This window comes from Phaenicophaeus curvirostris, chromosome 2 (assembly GCF_032191515.1).
Source record: "Phaenicophaeus curvirostris isolate KB17595 chromosome 2, BPBGC_Pcur_1.0, whole genome shotgun sequence".
Classification (NCBI taxonomy): domain Eukaryota; kingdom Metazoa; phylum Chordata; class Aves; order Cuculiformes; family Cuculidae; genus Phaenicophaeus; species Phaenicophaeus curvirostris.
In genome coordinates this window covers 67,893,767-67,915,690 of record NC_091393.1, presented here as the reverse complement: position 1 = coordinate 67,915,690, position 21,924 = coordinate 67,893,767, and the positions used below count along the sequence as shown (strand labels likewise).

The 21,924-nt window shown below is 35.1% G+C and overlaps 1 protein-coding gene across 5 annotated transcripts in view; it reads right to left on the bottom strand.

The window, feature by feature from the left end:
* The window catches only part of RYR2 (ryanodine receptor 2), a 370,828-nt gene that overhangs the window by 155,856 nt on the left and 193,048 nt on the right, over window positions 1–21,924 (bottom strand). For all 5 annotated transcript variants that reach the window (XM_069852347.1, XM_069852349.1, XM_069852348.1 and 2 more), the window contains 8 exons: window positions 19,605–19,723; window positions 19,135–19,268; window positions 15,854–16,095; window positions 12,050–12,242; window positions 10,183–10,399; window positions 8,828–8,932; window positions 4,613–4,716; window positions 1,914–1,997 (listed from right to left, as the gene is read on the bottom strand). In XM_069852347.1, the coding sequence (XP_069708448.1) occupies window positions 1,914–1,997; window positions 4,613–4,716; window positions 8,828–8,932; window positions 10,183–10,399; window positions 12,050–12,242; window positions 15,854–16,095; window positions 19,135–19,268; window positions 19,605–19,723 (1,198 nt within the window). The remainder of the gene's footprint in view (window positions 1–1,913; window positions 1,998–4,612; window positions 4,717–8,827; window positions 8,933–10,182; window positions 10,400–12,049; window positions 12,243–15,853; window positions 16,096–19,134; window positions 19,269–19,604; window positions 19,724–21,924) is intronic.

Here is a 21,924-nt window from a genome sequence, read left to right as displayed (position 1 = left end):
GCACATTATCACCACCATATTGACCTGCCACTGACTTACAAAAAGCACTTTGAAAATTTTATTTGTGCCATCACCTAAAGTTACAGTAACAGAGGTACATATGTTTTCAAGTTATCTTAGTCCATACTCTGTCCTCATGATTCAAGACTTTCAGAGTCTAGATGACTTCTTTTACAAGAGAAATTTATAGCAAATTTTTTTTTTTAAATTGTGGGTTTATTCTGACAATTCTTTTTTCCTTTCCCATTTAATTTAGAGGGCTTTTCTTCACCCATAGAAACATTTAGTATTTAGAATTTATTAAAATAGAGAGTTTGAATATTTCAGATATTTGAGATATTTGAATATTTGAAATAAAAAATTATTGAAGGATGTTTTATTTAAAAACTTAAAAGTTATATTAGGAAAAAAATTCCCAGTAGAAAGAGAATTTCCAACGGCAAAAGTTGTGCTTTCAGTACACTTTAGCTAGTTGTTCAAAATGGTCAAGAAAAGCTGTTTTAAAACAAACTCACTCGTTCTTAGCATTTTACAGTCTTCATTGTTACAACAGGATGGTAGAATAGAAAAAAAGCAAAAGGCTAGAAACGAAGACAAGAATATACAAAATAAGTTGAAAAATGTCTTAGAAAGTAGAGCAGATGAGCTATCACATTCAAGTGATGTCTATTCCTTTCGGTTTTCATAATAGCATAAAGTTTTTGGTTTAGACATATAGGAGAACTTAAATTATCATGGGAAAATTAACAAAATGTTGGCATAACACATCTGTATCATCTACAGGAACAGAAATAAATAGCATGCAGTGAAAGTAATATCTCTCATGAAAGATTTAGCTCTTCACACTGCCTCTAACATTTTGTTACAGTTAAGTCCAGTCTAATTGAGAGTAACCCTTCTCTGGGTAACCCTTCTCTGAGCATGCCCAGAGAAGAGCAACAAAGCTGCTGGAAGGGTGAAGTGGCTGGAGAACAAGTCTTATGAGGAGCGGCTGAGAGAGCTGGGGTTGTTCAGCCTGGAGAAGAGGAGGCTGAGGGGAGACCTCATTGCTCTCTACAACTACCTGCAAGGAGGTTGTAGAGAGGAGGGTGCTGGCCTCTTCTCCCAAGTGTCAGGGGACAGGACAAGAGGGTATAGCCTCAAGCTCTACCAGGGGAAGTTCAGGCTTGACATCAGGAAAAAAATTTTTATGGAAAGAGTCATTGGGCACTGGAACAGGCTGCCCAGAGAGGTGGTTGAGTCACCTTCCCTGGAGGTGTTTAAGGGATAGGTGGATGAGGTGATGAGGGGCATGGTTTAATGACTGATAGGAACAGCTGGACTCGATGATCCGGTGGGTCTTTTCCAACCTAGTGGTTCTGTGATTCTGTGAATCTCTACCAGACTATCCCACAAAAAACCATGATCCAGACTTACAGCTGCACAAATGTAACCAGATCATGAAATCTTTGCTCTATTTTTGCTCAACAAACATCTGATGCTACTGAAAATATGGCTGTGGGGTTTTTTTCTGTCCTTTTTACTCACTTTTTCTATCAATTGTATGTGATGTATCAAAATTCTGACTTGGTGCATATGGTAGTACCTCAGGTTTCTGAAGTTACAACTGTTAATGGCATTAGAAATATTCAGCATTATCACTTTTCTTAAATTAGGAAGTATAATGTCTTAGATTTGTGATTTATCTGCAGTTTTTCAAAAGCACAAACTTTAAACACAAAATTTTTCAAAAAAGTTTTTCAAAAGCACAAAATTTAATTCACTTGCACAATACTGCAAATCCAAGTACCAGCTAGCAATATAAATATCAAATTGTTAAAATACAGTTCACTTAACTCACACTAGCTAACAAAACAAACAAACAAAAAAAAACCAAAAACAAGCCAAACACCTGCATTTGAATTTCAACTTACTTCTTTGGAAGTTTCATTTTTTTCACTTTTTCCTCAGCATGTTCATCTGCAATTCCAACATGACAGCCTAATGCCAGCAGGGTTCTAGGACACAGAAATCAGAGATAAACGACTGCCAGTGTTTCTGTATTCAGAGTTGCAGCTTTGTATATACATAGCACTATACAACAAATGAGACTTATGGGAATGACAACAATATAATATATAAAGACCAACAAAAGCCTATTGAAAAATAGGTAACAAGCTTTCTGACAGTGTCAAAATGCCACAAGACATTAATAAAAAATTTAGTAAAAATACAAGTGGACTACTTCAAGGTGGAACTATCATATGACCTTTTAGCTATATGAGGCATCAGTGGAAAGAGTCTCAGCCACTGGAATGTACATTTCTGATTTATATACTTATTCATACTGCTTTATATCAAAATCTGTTTATGTCATGTTATTTACTTCAAAGCTGATGAAAAGGAGAAAAGGCAGGTAATGTCAATTGTTATCCTTACAGTGTGTCTTCTTTACAAAGAGACGCTGTTATTCAGAGGTTTAATTGGATCTGGATTTTGTGAGGACATGCTACTGAAGAGAGGACTGACAGCAGAACACACAATAAGCATTAGCCCAAAACTGCCATCTTAATGCCGGATATGGACGCTGCAGATTAATCCACTTCAGAGAAAAGGATCCAACCTAGATATAGTGTATTTTGTACCACAAGGCTTCCACCACAAAGCCGCTGTGCAAGGCAGGCCTTTCTGGCCTGACTCTACCAGATACAGATCATTTCAGAAAGCAAGCACACTCTATATAACTTTACAGTTGGATCAACAGTATTAATCAGGTTTCCAATTATTTCAGACCTCTTCCTTTCCTTACAGTCACACTATCCAGCAGTGTGACTTAACCTTCATTCATCTCCAGGATTTGATCTGTAACTCATCAATTATTTGCTCCTGCATTTACATTCAATACTGGATTATCAACTGTTACTTTCTTTAACCTAGGTGCATTACTAAATTATTCACACTGAAATGAAAAGAAACCCTGGATAAAAGTCAGAGGCCATTTTGGAGTGAGATCAGAAGTTGCTCAAAATCATATTTTTGATTGAAACTGATTGCACAGAAGAAACCACAAGTATAAATCTTGGACTCCATTCCCATTTTTCCCGACTTGGGAGAAAGCTGGAAAATAAGCTTTTTATTTATTCTTGTCTCCAGTTAAAACAATATTTTCTAGTTTTGCTTTAACTATATTTACTGCTCTTGAAATGACTGGGTAAAAAAAAAAAAAGAGGCTAAACATTGCTCTAGCAGTATTCCTCTTAGCAGATAAATTGTATGTTTCAAGATTTTTACAGCAAGCTTTTAGTGCTGGCTACATCAAGTAAATCCTACTGTTACAACCCATGAACCCTGACTGAAAGTTAGATATGAAAAAATCAACATGCAGTGGTCACCTCCTGCAAAATACACTATCTGCTAAAAATACCACATGAGCTAAATTTCAGTAGGTGTAAATCATACCCATCTCCAGCAGAAGTAAGAGGATACATCTTACACTGCAACGCAGTACAGAGGGGCTAACCCCTAGTAACTCCAATTTTCTTGTAATTCTCTTGATAGGAATTTGAACCCTACACTATCTCTACTCAGACACAGCAAATTCAAAGCAGAGGACCACAGTGAGATAAAAATAGCATACCATACTGGTAGAACCTGAAAGACCCCATAAGCACTTCAAAGCTGAACAAGAAAACAAGAAATGGTTGAAGTGGCCCTTAGCATAATATTGACAGATGTAATTATCACACACAACTGAATAAATAGGCAGAAACAGGAAAATCCATCACAAAATGGTAAGCATCAAAAAAAACCAACAAACCAAACAAAAACCCAAGATCAAACTACAAAATATATATACAAATGTGTAGAAACAGTATGAGCAGGCATATTTCAACCCATGACATTTTTAGAGGTAACTCATTCCTAAGTCTTGACATTTCATATAGTATAACACTTTTATAGTTCATGAACGTATTCAATTATACTGAAATATATAGACATCCCAATATATTGAAAATATATTGTGCCAATAATATGATTCAGAAGTTCCTTGTTTTCTGCCTCTCTCATGTAGTAGAGCTGGCAGCAAAACAGAAAACAAAACAACAAAACTGGAGCGCGTCCATGACATTCACACATCTAACCGCTCATCCACAAAAGGAGGGAATGCTACTGCTGTTTTGTGGCAATATGCACAGATGAGACATAAATAAAAGTAAGGGCTCCTGAAGAAAAGTTCTTTGCTAGTTAAATCCAAAAAATATCTATTGTTCATCAAAGCGTGTTTTATCAATAAAGAAAATTAAAAGCCATTAAACAAAACTCAATTCAACGAAGTAAGAAGCAGGGTTTTCCAAAGCTTGGATGTATTTCTTTCACCCAAACTAGATAAAAGTTTTCCGAGTTGCCATTTCATAATCAGCATTAACACAATAACTCAAAAATTCCACAGATATCAAAAAGACTATCAAAGTAATTTTCAATGCTCAATACCTTATTCATTAACACATCTCGCTCCTTCATTTTCATTTTATTTCCCCTCACTTACATGTTAAATTGCAGTTCATATGTCAAATTATAATTCTGTGAACCGCAACTCCTTAGGAAACTCTCTTTATAAGTTCTAGCAACTTACTTCAATGTTTCAAGTGACATTTGCAAGTTGTAATTTCTTTCCTGCTCTGGCAATTTTGAGAACTCCACTAAGCATGGGTGTTGTCTTTTGTTGTCATCCCTAACCTGAAAAGACAGTAAAGAAATAAGTTTAATGTGTCTTAAAAACTAGAAGAAATTTAAAAAGAGTCTAACTACAAAGTACTTAAAGCTGATCCATCAGAATTACTTAAACCGAACAACACTTTAAGACAAAGTAATCTGTATTCTCAGACCATGATAATTCTGTTCAAGTGAGGCAGAATTTGCACTTGCAAATAAATTTCAGATATCTAGATTTCAAGTGGAATAAATGCTGGTTTGTACACTTCATTATACACATGTTCACAACAAATATGCAAAATTCAAGAACAGTGCAGTCTATGTTATGCTTTTTCATACAGCCATAAAATAACAACTCATCTTCTGCACCATATTTGAAAAATTATGCATCCAGTTTGTATAAATATGTTGGTACAAATAGTACTAAAGTCCTTATCCTACAAAAGTAACAATATAAAGGATAAATTTACCCTACCACTTAATTCAAAATAGTTGTTCCTTAGTTACATCTAGAAGTACACAAGGAGAACACAACTGCTTAACAGTCATAAATGACTGGAAGATTAATTTACAATAGTGAAAGCAAGAGTCACTAAGAATATGATTTACAAAATCCCACAATTTATAAACTTAAAAATTTAATTAGAACCATTTTTAACCTGCAACACTACTACACAGTTGTAGTCTAATACTGGCCATAACTAGGAATGGCAACCTCAGAGTCCGGGATTACTGAGCATTCTACTTCTTCTTTGCATCTTTATCATGCTAGAGTTCAGTGGACACAAGCTACAAAGATTATGTCTTGCAATAAGTCTTGATAAAAATATTATTTTGCAAGTATTAGCTAAAATACATCAATTAAGTGTTAACATTTCCTCTATTTAGAGTACATTTTAACCATGTATTAAAATACTTTTGTGTTGATCTTTCATGGAGCATAAACTACCATTTACATAAATATTTAAAGCTGCAAAGTTAAAGTTATTTAAAAATAACATTATTGACAACTTTTGATTAATCAGACAATTCTGCTGGAAAATGTAATGTTAACAGTTGAAGTTAAGAAACCTAATAGTTACACTTTTTACAAATTTATCTTTACTCCTGTGGTGAATATCATATAGCTTCTAAATTATTTTAGCTCAAAAAAGACCAAGGCAGGAATTCTCAGTGAAGTGGTACCATTGAGCTGGGTACAATATGTTCTCAACAGTTTGATCTGTTGCTCACATACAGAATCATATTTGTTATTTAGCAGGATAAGAAAATCACTTGCATATAAACTGACATGAAATCTTTGACTTTCAGAAAAACAATCTGTCACACTTACTCTGATCGCTTGCCCTGCATATTCCATCAAATAAAGAGGGTTTTTTGGATATTTCAATGCAAATGTCTCATACTGAAAAAAATTCTAGCATCATGGCAATGAATCCACATGCAGTATGTAAGATTATACTTAAATAAAAGCCTAATATTGAGACATAAACATTGTGTGTAAGAGTGGTGGAAGGAAAAGCAGTCATCTGAAAACAATAACCTATTTATAAGGTTGCTTTAATTTCAAGTCCTGAGTGTTAATTATACATGAGTACCCACAGTTTGAATATGAAAATCACTATGATCACTAATAGCTGAAACTTATTTTTTTATCACCTTCTGGTTTTGTCAGTTTTGTTTTTTTCCTATAGCCATAACTAAACTGTATATAAACTAGATTATAGAGTAATGTGAAAAAAAAAATCACATTTCTCTAACATTTCTGAGCAATGTATTTTTGCATTTTGACCTAAGCACGTGTTTATCAAACTGAACAGTAGTCACTTGTTTATGACTTAAAAAAACTTTCCAGGCGATAGTCATCTTCATTTGATGAGATTAATGTTCTTTGGATAGGTAATATAAGCAATTCAACTGTCAAGCTACTTAATCAAAACCATTAACAGCTAAAGTGAGAAATACCTTTTAGCAGACACAAAAAATGTGTATTTGCAGATTTCTTTCTAAGACCTGCAGTAACTTGCATTAATAAAGATTCAGGATAGTTTCCAATAAGGACTACTTAAGGTCTGTATACAGCTAATTTAAATCTTGGATGTCAGGTGCTTTCCTCAGAATTCCGATGTTAATTGAATTTCCCTTAGGGATGCTCTTCAATCCACAGCTACACCACATAATGCTCCCATTATGTTTATTTTGTAGGTTGCCTTTCCACCCACTTTTTTTTTCCTGAGCACAGAATAAAAATCTGCTGCTTTGCATATAGCTTATGTAAGTGGCAGTACTCGTGACACCTATCAGTTTTTCATGGCTGGTTTTAAATGTACAGAGAAGTTTAATAGAAACAAAGATGTATCTGGTGTTTTCAAGATGGACACTTAAATGCCACTCATTTAGACTTATAATGAAGCCAGTTAACAAAAGTCCTTAATTTTGCTATATTAGCTTGTTATTTTACTCTGTTACACGCATAAAAGGCAGTACTGACATCACTTGCAATACTGAGTATCGCATAGGTGATACTACGATCTGATGAAATAGGTATGTAGGAAGGAATATAAAATGCAATCTACAGCAGATTTTTTTAATATCTGGAGAGACATTTAAACCTACATGTTCTCTGTCTTTCAGCCTTTCATTTTTTGACTTAGTGAAAAAACACTGCTTTTGCAGAAAATACATACTGGGTCATGCTCTTGAGTTATTATAAAAAGATAAATCTAACAAAGATTAGGGTACTCTCGTGAGTGCGTCTAAACCAGGTGATTTCTGTTTCATGCCTTCCCTCAGTACTGAGTGACTGCAGTGCATAAATTCAGGTAACTAGAATTGGCAACTGTGGCTTAAACTTATTAAACCCACTGTGAGAAACCATCACGATAAACGAGTCACTCTCCAGAAGATGATCTGCATATACTTTGCCACATTTTCAAAGTGAGCATGTTCAACCATAGAACACTAAGGCAAGAGAAAGCTGAGCAACTTAAAAGATTTAGCACCTGGTTTCATTCTTAATATAAGCACAACATTTATCACTTCTTAACTTGATATTTAGTATATATTGTTTAAATTGAAATAGTATTCAACTGTACAATTAGATATTCAATGGTAAGTAATAGTACTCTAAAAGTTCCTGTAGATTGCTTCACAGCTGGTATGATTACACCACAATTAAAATGTTTCGACACATTAATTTAACTGGGGTTTTGTGTTTGATTTGGTGAGCAAAGAAATAACAAAAAAAAAAAGCAAAGATCTCTGTTAATCAAATCTTTTTTAAGTACTGCCATACGCTACACCAAATATAATACTCACGCCCAGTTACATTAAGTCTGCAATCTGAACTTCTGAAAAGACAAAAATCTCCTTATTAGCAAACATAGAATACATATCTCTTTCCATACATGCACAGGTGTTTTTACATTTATATCTAGTACCTACTGTATGTTTTTATATACTCTTCACAGCAATAGTTCTTCATAAACTGCACTATTTGGGATCCAAATAACTAGCATGCATACTTTTTCTTATGAATGATTTAGAAAAAAAATCTAATCAGCAAAATATACTGCATTTTGCATCAAAGCCGGAAGCCACTTTTTTCTTTTTCTGTCACAGTCTATGACAAGTAGGAAAGAGATAAGAAAACAGCTATGTGGAGCACCTAATACAGACATGAGCCTGAAGAACTAGAGAGAAGGAAGGAGAAAAGCAGATTTATTGTAATTTCCTATAAGCAATACATATTTTTCATGAAAAGGAAGACTGGGACTTCCCAAAGAGTTACATCACTCAGTACATGTGAAGAGAACCAAGAATATCTGCTTTTACTGGCTTACTCCAGCAGGTTCTTACCCCACGAACAAACAGAAGGTGAAAAACCCACTGTGTGCTTTCTGTGCTGGCAGTTAGACTGGTTGAAAATTTCAGTGCCAAACAGCTTTAATATCAGAATTTTTGTTCAGAAATACAGAAGCACTGCTGGTTTCCTTCTGTTTCTGGTAGAAAGGGTCTAAAACCTTACGAAGTATGGAAGGATGGGAAAAAAAAATGCCGTCCCATTAGCACATTGAAAACAACATGTTTAATAATGTAATGCAATTAACAGAAAATCAAGTTGGAAGGTACATACTGGTCCATACTGCCAGCCAAGCTCAATCTTATTCATAACCCAAAGTTCATGGATGTTCTCTGCTAATTTCTCTCTAATCCTTTCCAGGTGAGGAGGCAAAACAATCTAAAGAGATAAGAGAGAAACACGCTGTTACAAATAAGCTGCTTGACAGTGCCACCCAAACATTCATGACAAACGCTGAACAAACCAGTTCTTTCAACTAGACCTAAATTATACTTCAGTCCTTACTGACTGAAGGGAACAAGGACTCCTAGGTGAACAGAAATATTTTAAGCTATGCATTTACAAGATACAGAGTTTGACCAGTAAGGGAAAACAGTTTTAAGTCCTCCAAATGACACAAAATACGTACCCAGCAGCTGGCTAGAAACTACTCACACCAACACTATTTCTCAGCATAAAAAATGCTAAAAATCTCAACAATCAAGATAATGTTGTAAAAAAAATTTCACACAAATATAAATATTTGAGAACTGAATGCCATTTAAAAAAGAGATCAGATGATGATGACAGGTGACAAGTGAAATCAGGACAGCACATCACTCCACCTCCACAATTTAAAATCAAGTCTGCTTTACCTCAAAAGCCAGAGACCTCAAATGTATGGTGCCATGAATTATTATAGCACTACTGCAATTGTTGTTGTTGCATAACAATAATTACATGACACATGTAGAATGCTGTATTTAGCACATAATGGCAATAAATTAGGAAGCTTGTTCTTCTTTATGTGGGTTTTTTTCAGGAATGAATTGCTAAGTATAGTAAAATCTGAGTACACAGTTTGCAAAAAATCTGTATCATCTCAAACTTTTGTCCAGTGTAAAATGAATTCTTGTTATTTGTGACCACAGATAGAGCTCTTCGGTATCAAAGAATTACTGCTTTTTGTAACTGTGTAAAAAACCAATGAAAACTATAACTTCAATGCATGTCATTTACTGCCCACAGTGAGTCAAATGCCACTCTCAGTAATCTGCAAATCCAGTAAAGAATTAGAGCTGAATCTGGTGTGAAAGTCTTATCATAAAGCATAGTCTTCAGTAATTTTAGTTAAACAATAATAAAAATGTCTAGTAACAGAACAAGAAGTTCAAATATTCCTTTTTGCCTACTCTAAAGTTAAGGGTAACATATTCTTCATTGCAGTGTTTGTGAACTGAAATATATGAGTTTTCTAGTGAGCACTGTACAGACTTTAGACACCATTTTTCAGCTTTTCACAATGGAATGTACCAACCAAATCCCAAGGGGAAAAAAAAGTTTGAAACAAGCTGCAAATTCAATCACATGTGAACTAATATAGGCCTATAAAATATGTATTTGAAAATGGAAATGCAATCTTTCCATACCTGGCTAGTGTCTACAGGAACTGGCGTGAAAGCTGCTTGTGAGAGAGAGATAGTGGGACCCAGTAGATCTCTTGTATAGTTACGATCCTGCTTGTACTCTCGGCTATGCTCCACTTTCAACTTCTCTTTCGGTAGGACAGCTTCAAAGCAAGGGGCATAACCAGGTGGAGGAAGGAACTTGAACTCTCCATGGCGACCTCCAAGTAAGAAACGTACCCTGTAAAAATCAGAGTTGCTTTAGATAACTGAGACACCTGTGGTGTCAAACCTAATCAAATTGTAAGCTTAACAACTATTGGATGCTATTTTTTTAAAAAGATGTTGCTGCTTATTTCCATTGTTTATCATTCAACCTCCTCTGAGTAGTGCTGGAGTTTATGAAGCAAGAGGTACAAAAACACAGGGAAAAGTAAGCAATTCTTTCTTCTGGTTAATCTCTACTTCCATAAATGTATTCTAAATCGTTAGACCAAAAAAGAAGGCACAGAGAGAGATAAGTATCAATTTACTACACACAAATATCAAGTACACAGCAGCTTTTAAAGTCTCAGAAGGCTGATTATAATCCAGAACAACCCATCAACCACCTCTGAACAATCTCCATTGAGGAGATCTCCATTCTCTGTCACTTGAGAAATGAGCCTGAAACTCCATGGAATATGAGTCTTTCCTTTCCCTCATAGGACACTAAATCCCTAGGATGCAATACAAAAAACTTCCGTATTTTCTACCCTAAAGTATACACTTGACATATTAGCAGAAACCATGGGGAAAATATTCTTTTATTCATTATAAAATGTTAGGTCTGTCACAGTTTTTTGTTACTGAGAAATTAAATTAATGAGATGATTATGAAGCAGCAATTACATAATATTGAAAAATCTTCCCAGAACATTGCCATCCAGAAGGAATCAAAAATAAAAATACCCAAAAAACCTAGCCTTACAACAGAACCGTTTTGTCTCCTTTCTATTCCTGTATCCTGCAAGATTTTTGTCAATGCTCTACCAGAACACTCTTCAAAAACACACTAAGCCCATGAATAATACCTGCCAAATATTTCTCTCATGACAAAGTATGTGTATTATCCAAGGCAAAGTCTAAAGAAGTGTGTTTTGCAACTGGAATGACAGGCTGGTATGCCCATTGTGCAATAGCTCTTATCTTTTGAACTATTCATCATAGTCTTTCAATGATCCCTCACAGAGCATTGTTCTGTCTCCAAGAGACATCAGCTTTCAGTCTTTGCCAGTCCTGCTAAAGTTGTTCCTCCTGCTAGAACATCACACAATCATTTCTAATATTAGATATATTAGATTCTCATACGTGGAAATAGAAGTCTGGCACTCCAAGTGTAATTTGAAATTTTATAGAAAAGCAGCCCAGCAACCAGAATATAGATTGACTGAATTCATATTAACTCATCCTGCTAAGAAGAAAGTGTACTGCCAACATTTCTAACAGTAAGTGCAAATAATGTATCTCCAAATAACAGTGGCTTTCTCATGAGAAGTGAATTAGGGCAAATATATTCTCAATATCAAAAATTCATGTTTTCCTTCCCATACAGGTAAAATGCTGTCCTGGACTGAATGTGTAGCAATTTTTTAGCTACGAAATTATAAAGAAGCTGTTTCTAAAGTGTACATGCAAAACTCTTCACCACATTGGTGTGCTGAAAAAAAATAGCTACACTCTCTCTTCATGACTACTTTGTAGCTCCTACTACACAAGAACTGGAATTGTAACAAAGTACATGTCAGAAAGGGAAATGACAAATGAAAAGACAGCCAGGGAAATAATCAGCATGTTCACATCCACAGAAATAAAATGAGATTGATAAAAAAAAACTACACAGGATGCTAACTTGATTCCTGCAGAGAAGCTGACAACTGGGAAGAAGAGGCCATCTATGTTGAAATTCTCAAACATTCCTTGAACTGGCTGACCATTTATCCGGAAGGAGATGCTAGGGGCGCTCAGGTCCAAACAGCAGCTAATAACATCATCAGTTCTTAACAGGTGTTGGTTAGGAGAATTTACTGTTCTTGCTACACAACCTATGGAAGTAAAGGAGATATGTTTGTCATATTATACAGGTTTTCACAGCCTAAAAAAAAAAAATAGCAATAAAGCACAAATTCATTAATACCTATAATATACAAGACCCACTTTTAAGCTTGAAATACAGTAAACAGAGGCATAGAATTATATATAAAATGCTATTTTAACCATAAATAACACAACTAAACTACATTTAAAGTAAGTGATAAAAAAGTACTGATACCCACATAAACAGTCAAACCCAAGAAAAATATATTTTATTCCTTACAGTAGTAGAAGTATAAATTTAAAAGCAACCATTAATATCTAATATGAAACCTACAACAGTTTACTAAAGAATGCCTCATCAAGAAAGATAAGGACAAGTATCATACTGTAAATTATTTAGGAACAGTAAAGTACTTCCTGTTATTAAGAGTCACATCATGGTACCCTTGCAAACTTACGTAAGATGATACTACTCAATTTCATAATCAAACCACAAACCAGCATTTTTCTGGCATATACAAAGGCATCAGCAGTTTTGTGGCATATAAATTCGGTAAAATATGTATTTTTCTTTAATAGGTTTTGTGTGAATTCTAATGGACCATTCTCTCTTACATCAAATTACATTTACACAAGCCCACCTGCTTCCCAAGAGGAATAACCTATAGAATACAAAAATAGAAAGTGATCGTTTTTGAAATTTACTGCATCTACAACAGAAAATTTATGGAAATTATGGAGTGACAATTGTATAAAAATCTCTAGACATGTTTACAAAAAAAAATTTATTCACAATGCCTGCAGGAGATAAACCATAATACATATTAAGAACAGAGCACTAACTTTTTAATTATGTTTTACAACTTCTGTAAACGTAAAGGATTAATTAACTAGAAGCCCTATATTTCTAAGAATATGAAGATGGCATATGGCAGCAAAAATATTAAAAGAAAACCCTGAATAATCCTTCTGCAGATAAACTTTCATAGACACACCACCATCACCTCTACAAGGAAAAATAAAAAAAACCCAACTTCCAATACTCTGTATTTAGAAAATAACTTCCCGATTCCTCCACAGAATCTCCAGACTGTAGGACAGATGGTCTTGTGCAATCTACCCCTCTTGATAGGCCAGTAGGGAAAAGAGTTCTCTTGCTACTTCCCTACACCCTTTCAAGACAGGATTGTCCTTAGCTTGTTTGCTTTAAGAACAGCCAGTTCCATGAGCAAAGATAGGGGAATGACATGTAGCAATCCTAAGGAAGCACCCATCACAAATGGAGAAATCTATATGAAACACTGCTGAAAAGCAAAGTAGCAGCACAGCATAAGAAATGGTTTGCAAGGAAACTACCTTCTACTAGCTCTCCATCCCCAAACTCACAGATCTGAGTAGAGAATAGCAGAGAAAAACATCATAAGTGCTGAGAGCTAGTTTCAAATAAATCACAGAAAGGGACAAATATTTAATAGCAGAGATAAATAAAGGCCAAAAGTGCTATCCATTAAGTACAGCTATTGTATGGCATACTTTGTGTGACTAGATGCTTTTTTTATATGTTAAAATTTAGCCAAACAAAGGTTATTAGGATGAATACAGGGCTGACTGTTAACGGAAGTCTGTACTGGTCTTTGATGAACACATAGTCAGACCAAATGATCTCAGTGTCTTTTCTGGCCTTATGCTTTAAAAAAAAAAAAGTAATTGCAGGACTGAGTTAAAACTGTAAATTAAATGTGATTCTGATAAAGGTTTGGTTCAGAACAGAAGCTCGGGGGTAGGAATTATTATTGCTGTTTGTCAACGTAGTAAATGCTTCATGCTCAGAAGATTCATTTTAAAAAGTCACTGCAGAGACTTACCAAGATGCAGCCTGGGATTGTGGAAGGAGAGCAGCAGCCATGATTTTCAACATTCAACTACTTAAAAGTCCTTCCAGTGTTTCACAGGTATGCTTTACATGAGAATGTCAGTGAAGACACAAGTGTCTCCAAATTTACCAGCCACATCCACAATAGAGATTAATATATAACACCAAAACTGCATATACAAAGGCAGTCTGACTTTTCTATCTGGTCTGGATTACTTACTTGAGAACTATAAACAATTGTTCCTTTCTTCTTTTGTGACTAAAAAGTTTCCAGTGGATAGAAAAATAATTTTGATTTACAGCAATCTTTTGTTTCATCACTAAAAGAGGTCCTAATTACAAAAGTTACTTCAGTTGGTTCATTATTTGCTGGTTCTTCTGTAATAATGCTTCATCTGACAAGCTCAGTTATGACAGAGCTTTAATGACACCATTAATTATGCATCATTGTTCCAGAGCGATTCTCATTTGACATGATGGGCAAAGTAGCAGTTACTTTCCTAAGATGCCACTCCGGTTGATGTGTTATTACTTAATAGTACAATCCATTGCTACTTTGATTGGAAAAGTCTTTTGAAATGTAAAACTGTATTCTTTTCCACCTACCAAGCCGCAATGCCCCAAAACTTCAAAGATGTTGAATGATACATACTGCTGACTCACTAAAATGTCTTTCTTGTCTGCTAAAGAGTTTTAGAAAAGCTGCTTAAATCTTCATAGTGGTAAGAATTGCCAGACCAATGAACCAACCCAGTTTCCAGTCAGTTCTACAGTTCATTACTGTTCATGAGTACCTCAAAATCAAAGGAGAAAAGCTTTTCCTTACAAGGTGAAAGAAACCACAGTAGGAATTTTTTTCAGAAAGTTTTGTACTGTCCATGTGCAGGACTACCCATTGCATATCTGAGAATCTTTTCATTAAAATTGAATTACATGAAAAAGAGTAAGAAAAGCAACAAGAACAAGCTTTCTTTCTCATTATACTGATTTTGCTGAACTAACCCAGTTGGAATAGAGAATGAGATATTTGCAGAATTAACAGTAAGTACAAGTACTTCAGATACTCAGTTCTGTTTCCTTTAACACCAGAATTTGCACACAGAAATCACTATTAACAAAAAGATCCAAGCTGCGCCAATAATACTTTAAAGATCAATGCCTGACCAAACACACACCACATGCAAGCAAGGAATATGTATCATGACCTGAAATAAACAGTCAGTCTCAATGTAAATATGTAAATTTTATGTAAATAAAAAACCATAACAAAAAAAATCCAGTTTTAAAATGCGTGGCAGAAAGCATACTTAAAAATCTTCATTTCTAAAGTAATTCTAAACTTCTAAAATAAAAGTTATCTCGGGCTGTTTTTACACTGTCACATAGGAATTACAAATCTAGATGCCCATCAGACTTCATTTTTAATATTTGTAAAGTTTTAAAGAAAGCCTTAAAGCTACTAGAAAAAAAAACCCAAAACAAAACAAAACAAGTAAACAAACAAGAAGAATTCCTAGGATAAAACAGAAATTATGATTCTACCTGCACTATTTTGTATAAAGCAATTCTTTAAATATGCAACACCAACTTAAAACATATTCTGCTTCTGTATACTCCTAGTATCAACTGAAAAATGTTTCTCTTTGCTGTTGCTGAAAACAAATCAAATCCACTGGAACTGCAAACAACATTCTAGTATTTAAAACAGCAATGAAATTAACCAAACAAACAAAAAAGCAATAATACCTGACCACAGATGCAAACCATCGAAGCCATAGGAATACAAGTCATCACCAACGCCATTTCCTCCCCATTCTGCTCCTCCTCCTGGATATGGTGAGTAGCCCTCTGTTGAAGCCCAGCCCACACGCAGATGAGTTGATTCCGCAGTCACAAAGGGCTCTAGATGATCCACCATAAGTTCATAATACCATTTTCTGTACTGGGCAGAGCCTTCACTAATCCCCAAGAAGATGTTGGGACGCATGCTTAAGCAGAAAGAACATAAGTAGTTATTAAAATCTTAGCTCAAGAACACAAACTACCTCAGACTTTGCATTAAAACTCAAATGTTGTGCTTGTTTTGTGTGATTAAAACAGTAGAAGTAATTTTATTTATTTAATTATTCTGTTAAAAAATGCTCTATGCAGTTAAAGTAAAAAAGTGTTTGTTTCAGTAACTGAAGCAGTATCCTCTCCCAGATACTACTAATAATACTGTATGTGTTTGACTATTTAATAGATGTCAAATCCTGCAAACAAAAAGGACAGCTATTCACCAATTAACACTTGAAACATAGGGTAGAAGCTGCAGGTTTAATTTTACACAGCAAAATGCATTCTGTAACATTGCTTATCCATTCAAGAGAACAACATCTACAAAGATAGAAAAGTGTCAATCTATTTTAAAATCCTCTTGTATCTCCCTTTCTTATTCCAAATTTTGTATTTGCAGTGGTTGTACCAATCCTTAATATGAATTTGATGTTCCTACTGCTGATTTTAAAGTATTTCAAAAGCATACTTGAAAGGCAAAACTACTACTATGCTTATTCAATACCTAGTTAGGTAGCAATATAGAGTCACACATCTAAAGGTCATGAGGAGGAAAAAAAAAGGAAAGCAAGTTATGAAGGCTGTTGAGGCTCTGGAGCGAGTCCAGAGAAGAGCAACAAAACTGGTGAAGGGGCTGGAGAACAGGCCTTATGAGGAGCGGCTGAGAGAGCTGGGGTTGTTTAGCCTGAAGAAGAGGAGGCTGAGGGGTGACCTCATTGCTCTCTACAACTACCTGAAAGGAGGTTGTAGAGAGGAGGGTGCTGGTCTCTTCTCCCAAGTGACAGGGGACAGGACAAGAGGAAATGGCCTCAAGCTCCGCCAGGGGAGATTTAGGCTGGACATTAGGAAAAAATTCTTTACAGAAAGGGTCATTGGGCACTGGAACAGGCTGCCCAGGGAGGTGGTTGATTCACCTTCCCTGGAGGTGTTTAAGGCATGGGTGGACGAGGTGCTGAGGGATATGGTTTAGTGTTTGATAGGAACGGTTGGACTCGATGATCTGGTGGGTCTCTTCCAACCTGGTTATTCTGTGATTCTGTGATTTTCTAATCTGAATTTAGGAATAATACTAAATCTAGAATCTCATTGAAATAAAATCTGTCTCCAGGAAATCATTACTGTGTCAGCTTTGCATTAAGAAAGCTATCCAAACCTGAATTAAAGCCATAGAGTACAGAAGTGTCCAAAATCAGTGCTAAATGACTGGCTACCTGAACTGCAAGAAGTCTTTCAGATTTCCAGGCTGAATGCATCACTCCACTGGATTGACTTATAACTTTCTATAAATATTTTCTTTCTACATACAAGTTGCCTAATCAACGCAAATGCACCTATAAGACAGGCCCCTCAGAGGATGCCTTCTAGTGGAAGGAATGCAGGGGAGACGAAAACAGTTGATACTGGCTGTTAAAGACATGCCAGAGTAACAACAGATTTTACTGATCTGATTGCTTATAGAATTACTTCATTTAGCACATAAGAATAATACACTTTCCTTCCAGAAGTATAGGGGATGTCCTTTGCCAAAAGTATAGATACTCTTCACTTTGTTACAAGTCGAATGCTTAGTCTCTTTAAAAATATAAACAGAACTTCCTTGACAAAAGCTATCTTTCAGAAAAGTCAAATAATTTGTAAGGCCACTGAATAAATCTTTTCTGCCTGAACACAATATCAGCATTACCACGCATTTGTCCAGACTTCCCAATTTAATCAATCTAATTATCCAACTTACTCTTTTTAAACAGGGGTTTGTGATAACAATTTCCCAGCGCCGTGAAAAAGTATTTTGAAGAGCAATATCTTAGAAAGTTCCTTTATCAATTATTTTTAGTGTGAGCTATGCAAGTCTCATCCTATCCGTAAATATTTTCAATGTTTCATTAGTCTTTCTGACTTTAGAAGAAATAACATTTTTTCCTTATAACTCACAGAATACCAATATTCCCATCCACAACATTGTAATGCAGAGTAAAAACATGTACCAACTACATTTGCTTTTTCTAAAGCCTCATTCGGGAAAGAAAGCTCTACCTTCCCCGTGCAAGATCCAAAGTCAGTTCAGAAGTTCAATTAGTATTCACACACTTAAAACTTCTAATGTATTTTTAAGAGAAGGTTTCATTAGTGATTTTAGCTTGTCAGTTGTTCAAATTTATTGCTGACATGGAATAATTCCCTTTACACCATCTTTCCAAGGGCTACATATGTTGGTGTGTTATTGAATTTGTTGCAGAAAGTCAAGTCACAAGCGGTTATGAAAAATATAAGTGAATGTATTAGCTATAAAATTGTCAAGTTCATTTCACCTTTAAATTTAAACTTATATTTACTTGAAAGGCCCCTTTATAATATAAAGTTATGGAATTTTGTGGTTTTCAGCATCTAATAAATCCCATGAACTCTGAATTATAAGTACTATTCCTATGCTTCAATTTTCATTCTCAGCTAATGATTGAGACCTTTTAAAACAGACATAACTTTGAGACAGAGGAAGATCCCATGAATCTTTACTTAAAGCCAAAATCTTCTGCCTCAGCCAAAATTTAACCTCTGCATAAACATTTACTTTGTAAATATTACTTTGTTAGTTTAAGAAGTAACAAGCTTCATCAAAGTCCCTAATGTCTGCTGGAGGTAGCTTCCAACTCTGCCAGTAGAAGGAAGGTTGAGGGCACTTGCTCACACTGTCTGACAATACTTGGAAACCACAGTTAGATCTAAACAGGAATCTTTAGGAGAGACTCTACAGTTTCACTGACTTAGAGCACATTAGAGCAACTTTAGCAGCTCTCTCTGACCCATGTTTTACTTCTAATCAATATTGAAAAGAATATTTAAATAAATCCTACTAAGAATAAACTATATTAATATAAGGTTTAGGAGTAAAACAGGTTTTCTCTAGTGACTATTTCCTTTAATCACAGATTTTATTCTGCTTCGTTCATAGATATAGAGGTTGGGCTTTTTACCTGCTCACATGGTTGACGAGGCGTGTCTGTAAGAGCAGATCTCTTCCTGGCAGAAGATTATCACAGATTAGATGTTGATTAGATCGCACAGCTACTCCATGACAAACACAGAGAGAACACAAAACATCCAAAACCTGAAAAAAAAAATCCAGATTCTTTTCACCTTAAATATTTCAGGCTAAAGAATAGTACGTAATTCACCCAACATAGCAGTTTTCTTTTACAAAAATTCTGACACTCTCTTAATTTTAAGAAATATTCTTCCTGTGTCCCTTGAGATTTACTGTGTATCAGTGTTTTAAACAAAAAGAAGACCATGCCTCCCTTTGGTTCTTCAAACAGCTCATATGCTGTCATTCCTAATTATGAATACAGCATTGAAGTATTTGAAATCTAACCTCTACACAGAACAACATGCTTGGTTTGTTGACAAATGTTTACCTAACTATACTTGTCTCTTCTTTGCCTACCTTATGGTTTCTTCCATGTTTATCCAAAAGACAAATTATTGATTTAATATGTCCTTCCTTAATAATGTTTAGAGCTTCTGGGCTTTCCACCAGCACACAGTGTAAAACCTCTAGAATTCCTTGGGGAAGAAAAAAAAAAAAAGAAAAATTACTTATTCAAAGTGCATAAAAAGTCATAACCGCATATAATACTTTCCAATAGGCTGTTCAACAACATGGAATAATTTCAAAAGTCATTTTTTATGATAAACAAAAGCAAACAGGATGTTGTACTTCTAGATTTCCCAAAATAAGTGAATGAAGTAAAAACCAGAAAGAACAGGATAATAATTAATTTGAAGTTTTAATAATAAATATATTATGATCAACATTCATAAATTCAAACAAACTCAGTAATATATTGGTTTTCAGTGGCTCCAAAAGGTGAAGACCTCACATTACATACATATGATACACATAAAATATGCGCACTGTATTTATAGTTTTCAGTTACTTCCCTTCGAAAACCATATAAATCACTAATAGAATCATACACCTCCAAATCAGAAAGCAGAAGTAAATTCCCAGTCTACTGGTCCACTGTGTATAATTTTCTTCCTGTACATGATAGATAGACTGGTAGCCACAGTTATGTTCTTAAAAGAGCAAATATAAAACAGCATGAAACCAAGATGTGCAAAAAAGTGAAAAATAATAGATGTCCAGTGGCCCCTCAATTAAATGCAATTCCAATCCCAGTAAAGCAGCAGTCTTTGCCAGCAGGAATCATTAGCCTTAAAATGGTTCCGTGCAATGGAGCAGTAAAACAGGCTCCCAGGTGTACTGGATCACATCACCACTTGCTTTGGGATCTTCCACATTTGGCAAAGAGAAATATTATGCATCTGGTGCAGCATTATCTGTTGCTACAGTTGTTGCCTCAACGAGAGTCATCAGAGCACTGAGGGAAAGCTGAGAAGCTGTCTTAAAACTAGAGATCTGCAAAATTGCTCATTGTTCTGTCTTCAACCCTGTATTCAAGGAATAGCTCCAAATACTCAGCTCAATCCTTGCAAAGCAAGATCCATAGCATGTGTCTTCTACTCTTTCCCACAGTCTCTTTTAATGAAAGTAATTGTAGCACTGTAAGCTCCCTTTGGTGGGGGCATAAAAATTAATCAGACAAAAATGCGGTGATCCTAGTGCGGGAGAGATCATCAGCCACTACAGTTGAGAAAGACTAGGGCCAGCTAAGGAAAACAAGTTCCAAACAGCTACTAAATGATTTTTTGTCTTAATGCCAAGACAGCATGATGACACAGAAACATTAAATTTGAAATAGTCCTTATGCTGATTGTTGCCTTCCTCTCACTTTAACATTCCAGATTGGATCTAAACCTGACTGAGAGGATCCAATGCTTTCCTGTTAGATTTCCACTGGTTTTTAATAAACCACTACAAAAAAGTACGTATCATAAATAACTGACAGCTAATATTTAAGAATTTTAAAACTGTGGTTCATCCACATAACTGTATTTAGTATGCATCTGAGCTTTTATAGATTTGTAAACGATAAAAACAAGTTTTTCAATTTGTAAACAATTGAAAACAATTAGAAATGTAAATTTAAGGAAAAAGAATATGCATTTTGATTTATCGAGGGAAATTTTACACATACATATCACTTTTGTTTTTTAAAATAATTCCTAAGTGACAACAGAATATAGTCTGGAACATTATAACTTAAGCGATCATAAGGCCTAAACAAAAATTAAAAATGAAAAGTCAGTTTAAGCAAGCATTTTAGAGACAGCCAAGCAAAAAAAAAAAGAAAGGCTGAAAACCAGAAACTCTGAACAGAATTTGAAGTAATGAGTATAAAAGCATCGTTGGGATCAAACAGAAAATCAAGGCGACCCTGTACAGCTATTGCAGACAATTTTTCTGTTCCGTGCAGTGACTTCAGAAGAAGTCCCTACCACTATATAATGAGCTAGACATGAAGGTAGAAGCATAAAGTCACAACTATAAACAAGAGAATGTATTAAACCCGAATTTGGGAGTGGTGTGATCTGGGCTGCAATAGATGTGCACTTCCAATAATGACAGTAACAATGTTGGTAAAAAGGATAATAACCTAAAAGTCATGAAAGCAATCTCAAGGAATAGATGTCTACAGCAATACATCAGGATCCACTCAGTCTGCCAAGTAGACAGGCAGGGGTGGTCACATGGTGGAACATAGTAAAAGTACCTAGGGAGGTAAAAACGTGTTACAAAAGGATCCTCAATATAGAGAAGTAATCTGTAACAAAATCAATAACTTTATTATGTGCCATGG